We start from the raw sequence: 17532 nt of genomic DNA, 5'->3' as shown, positions 1-17532 counted from the left end.
CCATTCACTTTTCAACTTTATCTTTCCTCAGCTCATTTTTAGTCAACAGAGTTGCACAAGAACAGGTGAAACAAAACTATCCTTTAGTATTTTCCTTCTTCATCAAAACCATGAATAACTCTGGACATTGAAGGTGAAGTTTAATCTTGCAATTAATAACAGCCACTTGTTTTGAGCTGTGTTGCCACATCACAGTGCAGTTTCCAGTTATCCCTGCAGCAATACAGGGCGGGAAAGTGGCACAGCGGTTAGCACTACTACCTCACAGCACCAGCGATTCGATTCCTAGGTCACTGTCTGCGTGGAGTTTGCACATTCTCCCTGTATCTGCGTGGGTTTCCTCCGGGTGCTCTGGTTTCCTCTCACAGTCCAAATACATACAGGTTAGGTCCATTGGCTGTGCTAAACTCTCCCTCGGTGTACCCGAACAGGTGCCAGAATGTGGTGACTAGCGGATTTTCACAGAAACGACATTGCAGTGTTAATGTAAACCCACTTGTGACACTAATAAATAAACTTAAAACAGAAGTCTGTTCCCTCTGAAGTCCAGCCGTAACTTATATGGTGCACATGAAGACCATCAGCTCAATAGCCCGACCCTATCCACTTGCTGTGCAGTGTGTATACTGCACAGTGACACCTGTGTTTTTTCCACAGCAGAATTTCCCCTTTGCTGCAATAAACCATCCCTACAGCTTTTACCTTCCCTTAAATACAAAACTCGATGGCTCTAGTGAAGCTCTGATCGATCGGAGAGGGATTACCTGTTTTTGCAGTAGCAGTCACGCTCTTCATGCTTTAATATTTTACCAAGTATTTCTGCAAATGTGGTTTTTCACATTCAGTTGCTATTTGAGGGCAAGTTCACAGGATTGCTAATTTGATGCACAGAGAAAAATACCGAGTGAATCATCAGTGCTGGTGTCCTGTCTCCAAGTATAGAAATGAGGAACATTGTGCGTTTTTTTTTCGCTTCCAAGACCTGAGTAGGAAGCACAGTTGCTCATTTAGTACAACATTACCGACCCCACGTGGAGTTGGCATCCTGCTCTTTATCCTTCCCAAGTCTGCCTTTCCTGAACTGTTTGGGAGCTTCTGTTCCTTGCAAGCAGAAGAGGGAAACAGCACAAATTGAACTTGATTGACAGAAACTGTGCAAGAATTTAATTTTAAATCAGTAGTTAGTCAGAACTGGGCTCCGTTATATGCCACTGATGATCATTCCCATGTCAACAAATTGGATACAATCATAGAACGATGGAGCACAGACAGAGGTCATTCAGCCACTGTGCCTGTAGACCCTGTGTTGGTCCTTCTTCCAGCTGGGTCATAGTGTTTATCCCCTCTGCCCCATGGAGGGGCCTGTGACTGAGGAGAAGGTAGCTCCTGTGCTTGGTGCTGTGGTATTTGCTTTCCTGTCTCAGAAGAGGTGAAAAGTTAAGTAACAAACCTGCTCCTGTGCCCTTGTGAAGGTTTGATGTGGAGATGCAGGTGTTGGACTGGGGTGGGCACTATAAAAAGTATCACAGGTTAAAGTCCAACAGGTTTATTTGATAGCACAAGCTTTCGGAGTATCGTTCCTTTATCAGGTGAGCCCTTCTGCACTGTAGGGATTCGATGTCCACAAGTTCTTGACTTTTCTACCCTAAGAAAGAGCTTCTGACTATCCACTCTGTCCATGCCACTCATAATCTTGTAAACCTCTACCAGATCACCCCTCAACCTCCGTTGCTCCAGTGAGAACAAACCGAGTTTATCCAACCTCTCCTCATAGCTAATACCCCCTCAGACCAGGCAACATTCTGATAAACCTCTTCGGTATCCTCTCCAAAGCATCCACATCCGCATCCTTCTGAAGGATGAAGGAATCACCTGATGAAGGGGAAGCACTCCAAAAACTCATGCTACTAAATAAACCTCTTGGCTTTTAACGTGGTGTTGTGAGAATTCTTACTGTGTCCTGCCCAGTCCAATGCCAGCATCTCCCCATGTCAAGGCTGGCAGCAAGAAGTGCAGCTGAGGGGGGCGTTGAAGTACCTTCCAAGAATTTGACAATACAAACCAGCACACACGTATAAACACATCCAGTGAGGTTGTTGGATAGTAATAGTGACTGGAACATTGGTGAAATAACTTGCTGATGCTCACTTGCGTCAGGCTTGTGGATTTGTAACACGGAAAAAGTAAAAACAAAATCATCACGTTGCGATAAATAATAACATTAACTTCCTTTCCAGAAAGATCTGGATAAGAATGTCACCGCCTTCAGCTTTAATGGCATGGTTTCAGTTTAATCAGATATCTCAAAGTTATGTGCCAGGAAAGGTGTGTGTTGCCTCATGACATTGGCAGCTTTCCATGACCTGTGCAGATCTATTGACTGAGCTGAAGGAATCCATGTTAAGGTATATGTTTCATCGGTCGGGGCATTGAGTATAAATATTGGCAGGTCATGCTGCAGCTGTACAGAACCTTAGTTAGGCCTCATTTAGAATATTGTGTACAATTCTAGTTGCCACACTCCCAGAAGGATGCTTTGGAGGGGGTGGAGGAAAGGTTTACCAGGATGTTCCTGTTCTGGAGGTTATTAAATATGAGGAGAGGTTGGATAAACTTGGTTTGTTCTCACTGGAACAACTGGAGGTTGAGGGATGACTTGATAGAGGTTTACAAGATTGAGTGGCATGGACAGAGTGGATAGTCAGATGCTCTTTCCAAGGGTAGAAAAATCAAGTACGAGGGGACATTGAATCATAGAATCCCTACGGTGCAGAGGGAGGACTTCCAGCTCATCGAATCTGCACCAACCACAATCCCACTCAGGGCTTATTCCCATAACCCCACATATTTAGCTTACTAATCCCCTGACACTAGGGTCAATTTAGCATGGCCAATCCACCTAACCCAGACATTTTTGAACTGTGGGAGGAAACCAGAACATTTGGAAGAAACCCACGCAGACATGGGGAGAATGTGCAAACTCCACACAGACAGTAACCCAAGCCAAGAATCAAATCCGGATCTCTGGCACTGAGAGGCAGCAGTGCTAATCACCGTGCCACCGTGCCATCCCTAAGATTTGTGGGGAAAAGCTTAGAGATGTGCGAGGTCAATTTTTAACACAGAGGATGGTGAATGTCTGGAACATGCTGCCTGGGGAAGTGGCGGCATTTTAAGGAACAACCAAACAAATACATGAATAGGATGGGAATGGAAGGATATGGACTCCATAAGTACAAACGGTTTTCGTTTAGGCAGGCATCACGATCGGCCCTCCAACCCTGCGCCGAAGGTAACACCAGCTCTTTCCATTGAGAGCTGGTATTACCATGAGCTGTATCATTGACCTTCTCCTCAGCCACAGGCCCCTCCATGGGGCAGAAAGGATGAACACCTCAAACCAGCTGGACTGCGTGTGTGCGTAAAAAGTAAAATGAGTTTGCATGTGTGTATGTAAAAAGCAGTGATTTTGCGTGTGTGTGAGTTTGTGTCTGTGTGTGTTTTTATGTTATGTGCATGTGTCTCTCATGGTATCTGCCTGAATAGATGTGTGTGTGTGTGTGTGTGTGTGTGTGTAAAAGGTTGAGTTTGCATGTGTGTGAGTCTGTCTGTTTGTGTGTGACTTTCTCTAAACTGGAGGAGAAAAAATAATGTTAACAATTTGAACAGAGGAAATAACAGTTGTGTGTAATTTTGCAACACCATTCGCTATACAACGTCCTACTATGTGTGTGATTCATTTATTTAATCATACTTTTAGATTTAATATTCTACACACAGTCCTCTGCTCTGTACATAATCTCAGCCATCCCAAAAACATGTATTTACAATAAAAGGAGTACGATTAACTGGAAATGTTCACTTATCTAACCATCGACAGCCTCACAAATAGAAAGCTGGTACTCTTCAGAGACTGAATTTATTGGAGAGATACGGTTCCATGGTCTTTGATCTCCTCTTCCTCTTTCTTGATTTTTAATGGTCTATTCTGTCTTATCGAAATCTCCATAAGTTAGAGGATCAGTATGAACTATCCATCTCCCGAACTGTAATACTTGGTTTAATTTTCAGAATATTGTAAACTGATTATCAACGCTTGGTTTTCAGGGGAGAGTGTTATCAGTTGTTGATTAATCTTTGTGTGGTAGATTGCTAAAACTTTGTAAGAGGACAAAAGAATCTGGAACTGGTTTTGTAAGCCAATATCAACAAGCTGTCTAGGCAAACAGGTTAGAGCAGGCATCTGTTTCATGGTGGTATAATTGTTGCCAGGAGAGCAATTTAATTGCTTGACAAGTATGTAGGTCTAAATCTTTCAGACAACATTGAAAGTACACAAAGCAGAGCTGCACTTTAGTGTTGGGAAAGCCCAACACTACCTTTTGCCTTACCAAATATCCACTTGTCCTACAAAAGGAAAGAGATTGGAGGAATGAATTAAAGGGCAACATGGTGGCACAGTGGTTAGCACTGCTGCCTCACAGTGCCCAGGGACCCGGGTTTGATTCCTGGCTTGGGTCTGCACGTTCTCCCCGTGTCTGCGTGGGTTTCCTCTGGGTGCCTGGTTTCCTCCCGTAGTCCAAAAGGCGTGCTGGTTAGGTGCATTGACCATACTAAATTCTCCCTTGGTGTACTCAAACAGGTGCTGGAGTGTGACCACTAGGGGATTTTCATGGTAACTTCATTGCAGTGTTTAATGTAACCCTACTATTAATGTAAATAAACTTTAATGCCCCAGAGATCCCAAAACTGGAAAATCCCATTCAAGGTCAATGGACCTATGCATGGTCTGCACCCCGCCCCCCGCCTGCTGTGATTCCCCTGGCGGGATGGGAAATTTTCCCCCTCCTGATTTTTGCCAACTATTGTCCACCTCTGATTTATGTTCCAGTGCAGTAGCTGCCAGCTCACCTCTGGGTCATTCCTTTCATAATTGTACTGTATTCCTTTAACAATGATTGCATTGTCTTTATTTCAATACACTTGAGAACTTAGCGAAAATAATTGACATCAACCCTTGGGCAGAAAGGGTGGAATACAGTCTGGATTTGGATGAGTCAAGGATAACAACATTATTATTACAATAACATCTGGGAAGGTAGCAAGACAGGCTGACATAGTGGCTAAAAAGGCAGACGGGATCCTACCTTAGCTGAGGAATAAGAGCAGAGAGGGTATGCTGGAGCCATATAAAACATTAATTAGATCACAATTTAAATGCTGTGTGCACTCATGACAGGATGTGTTGCATAAGGAAGGATACAGCGGAGATTTACGAGTTGTTCTCCTGGTCAGTTGCAGCTATGAGGTAAAATTGGATAAGCTGGGATTATTCTCCTTGGAACAGAAGAGGCTGAAGGGAGATTTGACTGAGATGTACAGAATTGTGAGGGGCCTGGACAGACTGAATGGGAATGGTCTATCAGTGACAAGGGGGCTCAGATTTAAAGTGATTGGTAGAAAGTTCGGAGGGGAGATGAGGAAATACTTTTGCACCCAGAGGGTTGTGGAGTCTGGCACGCACCTCCCGATAGGGTGATGGAGGCAGAAGCCCTCAACGTATGTAAGAGGCATCTCGATATTCACCTCAAGAACCATAACCATCAGGGTTACAAAATAAAAGCTGGGAAGTGGGATCAGGCTGGGTGGCTCATTTGGCCTCAACATGATGGCCCAAATGGCCTCTTTCTGTGCTGTAAACTTTCTATGATTCCGTGCAGGCATTTAAATCTCCAGAAAAATTCCAAAAACCAGGTCAACTTAAACGATGAGTATAAAACATGAACCAGCAATGTGGCTGTGTGTTGTCACGCATCGAAATGTGAAAAAAATCCATAATTCCGGTAATAAGCAATAAATTACTGCGGCACAGTTTGTTAAATGAATCAATCGTACAGGGATAGCTTTAACCCCAATGAAAGCACTTTAAAACCTATCAGATTCATTGCCTTCTTCATGTAAGCCTACTTGTAACACTGATAAATAAACTTTAATGTCCCAGAGACCCTAAAACCGGAAAATCCACTCAAGGTCTGCCTCTCGCCCGCTGTGATTCCCCTGGCGGGACGGGAAATTCTCCCCCTCCTGATGTTACCAAATATTGTCCACCTCTGATTTATGTTCCAGTGCAGTAGCTGCCAGCTCACCTCTGGGTCATTCCTTACATAATTATACTGTATTACTTTAACAATGATTGCATTGTCTTTATTTCAATACACTTTAGAACCTAGCAAAAATAATTCACATCAACTCTTGGACAGAAAGGGTGGAATACAGTCTGGATTTGGATGAGTCAAGAATAACAACATTATTATTGCAATAACATCCGTGAAGGTAGCAAGACAGGCTGACATAGTGACTAAAAAGGCAGACGGGATCCTACCTTAGCTGAGGAATAAGAGCAGGGAGGGTATGCTGGAGTCATATGAAACATTAATTAGATCACAATTTAAATACAGTGTGCACGTCATGACAGAAAGGGTGTGTTGCAAAAGGAAGGCTACAGAGGAGATTTATGAGGTTGTTCTCCTGGTCAGTTACAGCTATGAGGCAAAATTGGATAAGCTGGGATTGTTCTGTTTGGGGAGATTTGATTGAGATGTACAGAATTGTGAGGGGCCTGGACAGAGTGAATGGGAATGGTCTATCAGTGATCAGTGACAAGGGGGGCACAGATTTAAAATGATTGGTAGTGGGTTCAGAGGAGAGATGAGAAAATACTTTCTCACCCAGAAGGTTGTGGAGTCTGGAACTCACCTCCCGACAGGGTGATGGAGGCAGAAACCCCCAGTGCGTGTAAAAGGCATCTGGATATTCACCTCAAGAATCATAAGCATCAGGGTTATGAAATAAAAGCTGGGAAGTGGGATCAGGCTAGGTGGGTCATTTTCCAGCTGGCATCAAAACGAGTCCAAACAGCCTCTTTCTGTGTCATAAACATTTTGTGATTCCGTGTTGGCATTTAACCCCAAAAAAGTCACTCCAAAAATAGGGGTCAACTTAAACGGCGAGTATAAGATGTGAACCAGGGTTGTCACACACGCTAATGTGAAAAAAGCTATGATTCCGGTCATACACAATAAATTACTGTGGCACAACTTGTTGAATGAATTAATCGTATAGGGATATTTTTAGCCCCAGTGAAGGCACTTTAAAACCCTTCAAATTCATTGCCTTCCTCATCTGAGGCAAAGAATTTGTCAAATTCATCACTTTGGCTATGGCATCATTGTCAGGATCTCACAATGGATCAGATTTGGTGCTTTCAGTTTTGTAATCGCCCTCCAAAAATAAATCATATTCCTCTCCGTCCATTGAATTAGAAATTTCCCATTTCTGGAACAATCTGTGTTCACAAATAGCCATCCCATGATTTGGTGATGAAATCGCACAAAACATCAAAGTTCGCACATATTTCCACTCTGGATGAAGATTACTTTCTCTGACAATGATCCCGCAATCTCATTTAGCACGAACACTATCCCTTTGAGACACACAACCAAAGATTGAACTAAGGACATCAGACCCCCTGATATAACAGCAATATAGATACTATTTCTTTACAGGAACCTCTTATATAGGACCTGAACATCTCCCACACTAATAAAGCTGCATCCATTACGTTGGCCACTGGGACTCCTGTTCCAAACATTATCGATCCCACAACTTCACTCTATCCTCGCCCATCTAACCGTTGTCATGGACACGCACAAAAACCTCTATGGGGATTTGAATTTTCAGCACAGTTTTATGTTTGAAAATTACCATAAGATTTAATTTAATTCCAGCAGCTATGTGGGCTACCATAAACCTTATCTCCTCATGTCCTGTCATTTTCATTAGAACCGTTTTCAAATCCTTCTATTCCACAGTTCGATTATGGGCATGTTGAAGTTCATGAGCATTTCAACTGTGCTGTCGGCGTGGTATGATTGGCACTTTGCCACTGGCAACTGGTCATCTTGATATCAGGGTCTTTCGGTTCATCTCTGAGCCATTTTGATCTTCTGCAGCACCACGAGACACCTTTGATCCATGAAGCAGATACATTAATAGTTGATAGGTCAACTCACTTGTTGCTCTGAAATCTTTTTTGGTCCCCTGAAATCTGATGATTTTTGAGGACCAATTCTGATCAATGGTTCTTCAGGGAAGTCATGATGTAGAGATGCCGGCGTTGGACTGGGGTAAACACAGTAAGAAGTCTCACAACACCAGGTTAGAGTCCAGCCAGTTTATTTGATAGTAATCCCACAAGCTTTGAAACGGTGTTCCTTCGTCAGGTGTGTAAACTGGTTGGACTCTAACCAGGTGTTGTGAGACTTCTTACTGTCTTCAGGGAAGGCCAGTGTTCTGGCTGGTCACTGTTCTGATGACACATTTAATCTTGGGTATCTTCAGGGTGGATTCTTTCTTTTAGCACTAGTCTTACGCTATGATGTGGAGTGGCCAGCATTGGACTGAGGTAAGCACAGTAAGTAGTCTCACAGTACCAAGTTAAAATCCAACAGGTTTATCTGGTAGCCTGAGCTTTTGGAACGCTGCTCCTTCATCAGATGAGTGATGAAGGAGCCGCGCTGATGTGTCTAATGAAGGGGCAGTGCTCCAAAAGCTTGTGCTACCAAATAAACCTGTTGGACTTTAACCTGGTGTTGTGTGGTCAGTCTTACGCTAGCACTGAATCCCCTCGCTGCAGCAGTAATTTGACACATTAGCAAAGGTTACAACTTTTTGCTTGAAAGCAGCTTCGTATTTCATTCATTTTATTGGGGTAAAACTAATTTCTCCTTGTTATCCGCCATGGGGCATCTGCCCTGTTTAAATAGGTTTTAAACTCCTTTGCAAGATCTGCTCAATCAGTTGTGTCCAGTTATAAGTAAAACAGGCTTTGATGGAGTCAAATATTGAGACTGACTATTAATGTGAACAGAGCATGTTGTGGCTGATTAGAGAGCCCCGGCATATGCAAAGACACAATTTTGGGTCCTACAAAATAAGATCGTCTTATACCCCAGGTTTGGCGCTTAGGCTTTGGTAGCGTTCTAGAACAGCACACCTCTGAGGCATTCCTTTTACACCATGTTTTATGGGAGTGGCACAGTGGTTTGCACTTCTGCCTCACAGTGCCAGGGACCCGGGTTCAATTTCGGCCTCGGATCACTGTCTGTGTGGAGTTTGCACATTCTCCCTTAGTTTCCCCCGGGTGCTCTGGCTTCCTCCCACACTCCAAAGGTGTGCAGATTAGGTGGATTGGCCATGTTAAGTTACCCCTTAGTGTCACAAGATTAGATGGATTAGCCATGGGTAATATGTGGCGTTATGGGAATAAAGCAAGGCTTGGGTAAAATACTGTTCATGTGGAGATGCCGGTGTAGAACTGGGGCATGCGCAGTAAAAAGTCTCACAACCTAGGTTAAAATCCAACATGTTTATTTGGTAGCACAAGCTTTCAGAGTGTCGCTTCTTCCTCAGGTGAGTGAAGAGTTGCTCACCTGAAGAAGGAGCGACACTCCAAAAGCTTGTGCTACCAAATAAACCTGTTGGAATTTAACCTGGTGTTGTGAAACTTCTTACTAAGATACTCTGTCAGAGAGTTGGAGCTGATTTGACGGGCCGAATGGCCTCCTTCCACACTGTAGAGATTCTATGATAGTTGGCCTTTGGAATGTCTCCATCGGCAAGGCAGAATTAAGAGTTGTCAAAAGATGAAATGTGGTTGATTTCAGCAGTGAATTAGAATTTGATGCTTCTGGCGAAAGGCTAGTTTTACTATAAGGGAAAGTGGCAGTGTATTGAAGTCTTGAGTCTGTTTCCATCTGCACCCTCAGAAAATGGTGATTTCCTACATTCTGGGCTGATGCTGACATACATGTGCATTTTACCGTCAGCAGCTTTACAACTTTCAGAGAAGCCCTATGCCTTTGATGTGCTGACTCATATTGAAACACAGTTCTATGGATGTGAGTGTTCTGGATATCTCATTGTGTGGGCAATCAGCGTCATCAAGACATCCTGCCCACATGCCAAGCCTCACAGTGTCTCAGTTTCAGTATATCTGATGTTTGATTTCTCCTTTCTCCTAACCCTCGACTCAGGGACGCTGAAGCCAGTTATAGTGATTGCCTGCACCCTCTCCCCACCAACCCCCCCACCCCCTGCCCTCCCACACCACATGCTGTAATTATCTAACAAACTGCTTTTGGTTTTGTTTATTTAATCTGGGAAAGATCTTAAGAATGGATCGATCAAAAGTAGAATGAGACCAAAATATTAAAAGAAAGTGAAGTATGGCTGACTATCAATAATCTGTTCCTGGTTATTGCAGTCAAGAAAGCAGAGCAGAAAATGTTGGTCAGGGATTCATAGTATCCCTACAGTACACAAGGAGGCCATTTGGTCCATCGAGCCTGTACTGACCACAACACCACTCAGGCCCTATTCCCGTAACCATTTACCCTGCTAATCCCCCTGACACTAGGGTAGGGTCAATTTTGCACGGCCAATCAACCTTACCAGCATACCTGCACATCTGCATGGGTTTCCTCTGGGTACTCCGGTTTCCTCCCACAATCCAGGTTGATTGGCCATACTAAATCGACCCTAGTGTCGAGGGATTAATTGGGTAAAAATGTGAGGTTACGGGAATAGAGCCTGGCTGGGATTGTGGTCGGTGCAGACTCGATGGGCCGACTGGCCTTCTCCTACACTGTAGGAATTCTGTGATCTTTGGACTGTGGGGGGAAACCGGAGTACCTGGAGGAAACCCACCCACACACGGGGAGAACATGCAAACTCCACACAGACAGTCACCCAAATCTGGGACTGAGCCTGCATTCCTGACACTGTGAGGCAGCAGTGCTAACCACGGTGCCACCCATCGGTGCTGGATGTTTAGGTGTTTAACTATTTCCCCAAGTTCTGAATCTATGTAACTGAACAATAATCATCTTGTCCTTTCTTTTCTCTTGTACCAGTTCATGATAAAAAATCCAAACAAACGCCTCGGCTGTGTCACAGCACAAGGTGGGGAACAGGCCATTCTCAACCATCCCTTCTTCCAAGGAATCGACTGGGATCTGCTCGAACAGCGAAGAGTCAAGCCGCCTTTCAGACCCAGGATTGTAAGTTAGATGAAAAAGCGTTTTATGATGCTTCCCTTCCAACTCCTTATAAAAGACTGCCCGCTTGTATGTGGGTGATAATAGGCAAGGACACGCTGTTCTCTCACACACATCTTTTATATGATTCAGCTATGCTACTGCTTCCTGCTTCTGACACAAATGTGCTCTGCGCTTAAGCGATCATAAAATGGAAGCCTGTCACCTTTTGGCAACAAGATTTAAAAGCGTCGACAGTGTGTAGTTTCCCTATGGAGACAACATTATAAAACCTTTCTGGAGCGCGTTTTAAAAGACATAGATCTTCTCCTACCTCAGTTACCTGCAGTTCTGCCTGCCCAAAGATAATTTGTGTGATTCCTTAAAGCTCCAAAGCTTTTATAATCAGTTTTAAACTATTGACAGCAGGGCTAAAAAGGCAGATGATCAATATTGATTGCTGTGGCTGCCTATGCATTTCTGCTCATTCTGCCTCACTTTTCAGTCCCATTTTACCGGCACACTTCATATAGAAGCCGTTCTGTTTGACTTGGCTGTTGGAGCTGTGGAATCTGTCTGGTTTACATTGCGGTGGTCAATTATTCCAAAGTTGCAGACCTGGGAAAGTTTGTGCGGCCAATAACCACATTTGCTCAAGCCGCCAGCTATGAAAGATTGAGTCTGTGCATCCAGCTGACACGCATGTCGTTAGCAGAAGCTATTTATGCTGCTGTTTTAACTCTGCCATCGCTAACAGTGGAGGAACAAATACTCCCGCGAGTCATTCTCTTTGCTGCCTTCTTCAGAATCAACCCAGCGTGACATGGTGGCACAGTGGTTAGCACTGCCGCCTCACAGCTCCAGGAACCTGGTTCAATTCTTGGCCTCTTTGTGTGTGGAGTTTGCATGTTCTCCCCGCGTCTGTGTGCCTCTGGGTTCCTCTGGGTGCTCCGGTTTCCTCCCACAGTCCAAAAGATGTGCAGGTTAGGTGCGTCGGCCATGCTAAATTGCCCCATTAGTGTCCCAGGATGCGTAGGTTAGATGGATTAGCGGAGTAAATATGTAGGGTTATAGGGATAAGGCCTAGGTGGGATTGTTGTTGGTGCAGACTTGATGGGCCGAAGGGCCTCCCTCTGCACTCTGTGGTTTTTATGATCCTATGTATACTTCGCAGCATTCATCCTGAAGTCAGGGTTTCCGTTGGGTAACACTAAGTTAAAAACAGCATTGCCAATGCCCAGCTAATGCCAAGAAGGATAAATAGCTGTGGCCTAATTTTCACACCATGGTTTATTAGTAATTTATTAGTCACAAGTAGGCTTACATGAACTCTGCAATTAAGTTACTGTGAAAATCCCCTAGTTGCCACTCTCTGACACCTGTTCAGGTACACTTTCAGTCTGTAGGAAGAAACCGGAGCACCCAGAGGAAACCCACACAGACACAGGGAGAACATGCAGACTCCGCATAGACAGTGACCCAAGCCGGGAATCGAATCTGGTCCCTGGCACTGTGAGGCAGCAGTGCTAATCACTGTGCCACTGTGTCTGCATTTAAAGGAGGCAATGGGCGTTTCAACTGGGGAGCCAAAGCCCCATTTTACCTCCTAGAGACGACCCACTGAATCAATCAGGCACTTTCTTCAGGATCAAGAACCCTGGGTTGCCAAGAGACATCAGCAAGTCAGAGGCCAGCACTTCTATTGAATGGAAGCTCCACCAAGGAGGTGATGGTTGCTGCTGGTACAACACTCACCCAAGGCCCAGGCTTGTTGCTGGATTCCAGGCCAGGAGTGAGTGAGTGATGATGGAAAGGGTCATCAGCAAAGTTGAGGAGGGGGGAGGTGGCTCTGAGCGACACCCCCCTTCCCAATGGTGGTTTCTTTGATTGGGTCTCAATAGCCCTCGAAAGAGTGACTTCCTTGGGAGCCCATGAGGAACACTGCATAGGTTTGCCCACTGTGCACCCGCATGGCAAGCCCCCAGCCCCAGCATTGCTGGGTTAACATCAGCAGCAATGGCCACAAGGTGAGGGACTTAAGGGCCTCAATTGGCACCAGGATGGGCAGGTTGTCTATTGGCCTTCACACCATCAACTTAATCATGCAGGAAGATGTCCCATGCTTCTGTGTATAAAATCTATTACAGATCCTGCACAATCAATCCAAGTACATTCAGTCTGTATATATCTTACTTCATGAAACCCATAGATTTATTGTCCATTCAGACAAGTTACATGTTCTAAGGAAGAGTAAATGACCAAAATTATCTCTGACAGTTATAAACTGCATCAGTTCTGGGCTAGTTTGTATAGGAGTGATGTGAACCAAAGGCCCCAAAGAAGTGAGATGTACAGTAATGTTTTGTGGTGAGTCCTTATGAGAGGAAACCAGAACATCTGGAGGAAACCCATGCAGACTCCGCACCAACAATGACACAAGCTGGGAATTGAACCTGGGTCTCTGGCACTGAGAGACCAGTGCTAACCACTGTGCCATCATGCTATATAAATGGGCGTCACAGTAGCACTGTGGTTAGCACAGCTGCTTCACAGCTCCAAGGCCCTGGGTTCGATTCCGGATTGGGTCACTGTCTGTGTGGAGTTTGCACATTCTCCTTATGTCTGCGTGGGTTTCCTCCGGGTGCTCCCGTTTCCTCCTACAGTCCAAGGATGTGCGAGTTAGGTTGATTGGCCATGCTGAAGATTGCCCCTTAGAGTCCTGTGATGTGTAGGGTTAGAGGGATTAGCAGGTAAATATGAAGGATATGGGGGTAGGGCCTGGTTGGGATTGTGGTTGGTGCAGACTCGATGGGCTGAATGGCTTCTTTCTGCACTGTAGGGTTTCTATGATTCTTTATATCTCATTTAGTCAACGAATGGCTCTTTTTCTTGTTTTCAGTCACATGAAATGGCTGGTATCACTTTGTTATAATGCGTAGTAAATAACTCTGCAAATAGGTGACACTCGAATGGACATTTGACAGATGGGAGTTAGGAAGTTGAGGAGAGTAATTACAATGTCTGCCATAACTGTGCAGGTATTCAAGAGTGTAATGTTTTGAAAATGTGCAAAGGTTAAGTACATTGTAAATGTTGAACATGAATAAACTGACAATAGTGGAATATTTTGAACACTCAAAGATGTAAAACAATATGTCTTGCTAAACCTGACCAGCTGTAACTTCCCACTGCATGGCCCTTTAATTCACTGAATTTATGGATGTCACCTTTTGGTTTTCAGACTGGCTTTACTGAACGCTGGCATTAACCAGTTTGAAACAAATGAGTTATCAAAAATAACCTTTATCTAAATACCCAGGCTAAGCTCTCCTGTAACTACATACTGAAGTAGGTACTTTCCCCAGCACAAGGCAACCTTTGTGTCCTCAATCTGGGACGAAACATGAGATTGCATGTAGAGCCAGAAAAGAGGAGGTGAAGATGTATTGGTATTGTCACTGAAGTATAATCCAGAGACCCAGAGTAATGCTCTGGGGACTCAGGTTACCCTGTACTGGGTTCAAATCCCACCATGGCAAATAGTGAAATTTGAATGCAGTTTTTAAAAAATCTGAAATCAAGAGTCTAATCATTATGAAACCACTGTCAATTGTCACAAAAAAAACTTGATTGGCGGAGCAGACTCGATGAGCCAATTGGCCTAATTCTGCTCCTATATCTTATGGTTTCATGGCCTAAAACTGACCTGGTTCACTAATGCCCTTTAGGGAAGGAAATCTGCCATCCTTACCTAGTCTGGTCTACATGTGACTCAGAGCCACAGCAATGTGGTTGACTCTCAACTGCCCTCTGAAATGGCCTGGCAAGTCACTCAGTTCAAGGGCAATTAGGGACGGACAGTGAATGCTCACTTTGCTAGCAAAGCCCACACCCCATCGGAGAATAAAGAAAAATGGCAATGCTTAAAATTGAATGCTTTGCTTGGTTAAAGGTGGATATTCATGACAAATGGGATCAGTCCACTCATAAGGTGTCTCGTTTATCTTTTCCGTCAGAAAACAAGCCGGGATGTAAATAACTTTGATCGAGACTTCACCACCGAGAAGCCTGTGCTGACACCGATTGATGAAACTCTGATCCGAATGATCAATCAGGATGAATTTAAGGGATTCTCGTTTGTCGCCGAAGCAACGTGTGCATGAAATATGAATCCCGATTCATCAATGGGAAGACAATCTCATAACCCTGACAATCCCTGGCACCCACCTCAATCAAGTGGAATTGTTATTGCGTCTTGATGATGCAGAGAGTTTATTCAGACACAAACATTATTTTAAGTTGCTGAGGGAGAAGTGGCATGCAATTTATAATGCGTTTTTGTGCTGTGTAACTTAGTCAAATCCAGTGGCTTTGTGCTGTTATCCATTAACTCTCCTCCAACTTGCCTTTCTGAATGTCAGTGCTGATTGTCATCATGGAGCAGTCATTTACAAGTAAGTATTGTCACGGCAAACCCTTATTAAATTATGCATCTTCCATTTGAAGTTGGCTGTCTAGGTATTTAATTAGCTGCATATCTATTAGCAAGAAACAGAAATCTGTTATGCGGAAGCAATTCTGCACTTTCACAAGCTGTAACTGACTCTTTGCAGTAGAAATCTGTCTTCAGGGACCCTATTTGTTTATTGGCGGGATGGAATAGCCAGCATGTTGTTTTACCTCGTACTTTACTGATTGCCTGAAGTAGCCATCTTAAAGTTTCAATGCACTATTGGAGCAGCATATGGAATGGAGACAGTGCGCTGTCTTGTGTATATATGTTATAGCTGTTGGCAAATAAACGTTAAAAACATGCTTATTTTGTATTTAAAAAGCTCTCAAAAGATTAAAACGGGCCAGTTTTTTTGGAGCTGCACGATACGCGAGATGCTGTGGCATGAGAAACAATAAACTGATTCTGAGTGGATTTTTGTAAACTCGTGCATGGGGTGGGGGGAGCAGGTACAAAAGGGTTTCTGCCTGTGCTGATTATCCAGTACCGTCAATAACGTATTGCTGTTGTCCTATTGAATTGTACAGTCTTGTGTCTCATTAAAGTTGACCAGTTTTTTTTTAAATGTGACTTTTTGCTTACAATTAAACTCAGGTTAAGTGGAAGCAAATGTGTAAGCTGCTCTTCAATGTCCTTCCCTCACTTGTAACAGATCACCCTTTCCCTATGATTTGGTCTCATAGTGGTTATTTTTTAAAAATTTTACTCCATATTTAAAGTTACAAAGCCAATGTGCAGAGTGGACCCGACTGACTCAAATCCACTTCCCTATTTACTTCCAAAAACCAATTCAAATTGTATCCAATTCATGGTCACCATAAGGAAGACATACAAGATCTAAGCTGACAAGGAAATATATTGCACCTGATCTTGGGCTTGTTCTGCCACTTGGCCTTAGCCAAAAAGCCAAGAAGAAATCTTGCATAGCTTGCTGATGAACACGGCAAACTATTCCTTGTGTACATTAGGCTGAGGGAGTCGACAACACTTTAGCTATGGCTGTACTTGCTTCATGTCAAAGTTGTTGCCGCTGTGTACGGTTATCCAAGAATGTCAGAGTAAATGATATTTTTCTGTATTCCTTATTACATTTTAATTTCAGTGACAAGGTAAACAGAAAGTCAACGTGAACTGTAACAACTTTTAGATATAGTTCTTGGAGCTAATAGGAACAAAGGTTAATGGGGAGAAAACAGGATTAGGCTATTAGGTTGGGCAATCAGCCAAGATCGTAATGAATGGCGGAGCAAGCTCAAAGGGCCAAATGCCTCCTCCTGCTCCTATCTGTTTCTTCAGAAGGAACTCTTCAAAATGCAGCTAATGAAACTACATAAAACTTGCTCCAATTTATGGATCAAAGAAAGGGTTTAATAATAAAACATCATTACTCCAAACCTGGGGCCTCAGCCTGAGCCAGTCCAAGCTCCCCACAATTCTACACAGTTCCTTATTTTTAGTGAATCAGCTGGTCAGCTGACTATCCCATCACTCTGTAATGGGTTCCATGTTTTACTAGGTCAGCTGACCCTTGCACATTGTTCCTATTGGTCACCTTACATCCAATACAAAGTTATTGGTTACATTCTAACACTATCTTCTATGTTTCTATATTTATATGATACAAGTGATGTAACAAATTGCCCCAATGTTCTTCACAGAAGAAATGCAGAAGGTATTATACAGAGCCACATAAAGAGGAAGGATTTAAGGAGCTTCTTAAAGGAAGCAGGTGAGGTATGGTGGGAATGCCAGAGCTTGGGGCCTAGGCAACTGAAGGGGCAGCCACCAATGGTGGAGCGATTAAAATCGAGGATACTGAAGAGGTCAGAATTAAGTGAGTGCAGATATCTGAAAAAGATTGTTGGCATGATGAGAGTTTCAGCAGCAATTGAGCTGTGGTAGGGCAAAGTCACATGATGATAC

General features: G+C 43.7%; 1 protein-coding gene across 1 annotated transcript in view; it reads left to right on the top strand.

The window, feature by feature from the left end:
- prkcha (protein kinase C, eta, a) overlaps positions 1-16174 on the top strand; it is a 194404-nt gene extending 178230 nt beyond the window's left edge. The window contains exons 14-15 of the mRNA XM_080202405.1: positions 10974-11120; positions 15113-16174. Coding sequence (XP_080058531.1) covers positions 10974-11120; positions 15113-15259 — 294 coding nt within the window. The 3' untranslated portion in view covers positions 15260-16174. The remainder of the gene's footprint in view (positions 1-10973; positions 11121-15112) is intronic.
- The last annotated feature ends 1358 nt before the right edge of the window (positions 16175-17532 follow it).

Source organism: Carcharhinus amblyrhynchos, chromosome 14 (assembly GCF_965287045.1).
Source record: "Carcharhinus amblyrhynchos chromosome 14, sCarAmb.v2.hapA, whole genome shotgun sequence".
NCBI classification, from domain to species: Eukaryota; Metazoa; Chordata; class Chondrichthyes; order Carcharhiniformes; family Carcharhinidae; genus Carcharhinus; species Carcharhinus amblyrhynchos.
The sequence above is the reverse complement of the archived record's forward strand: the minus strand, read 5'-3'. Positions and strand labels throughout refer to the sequence as shown.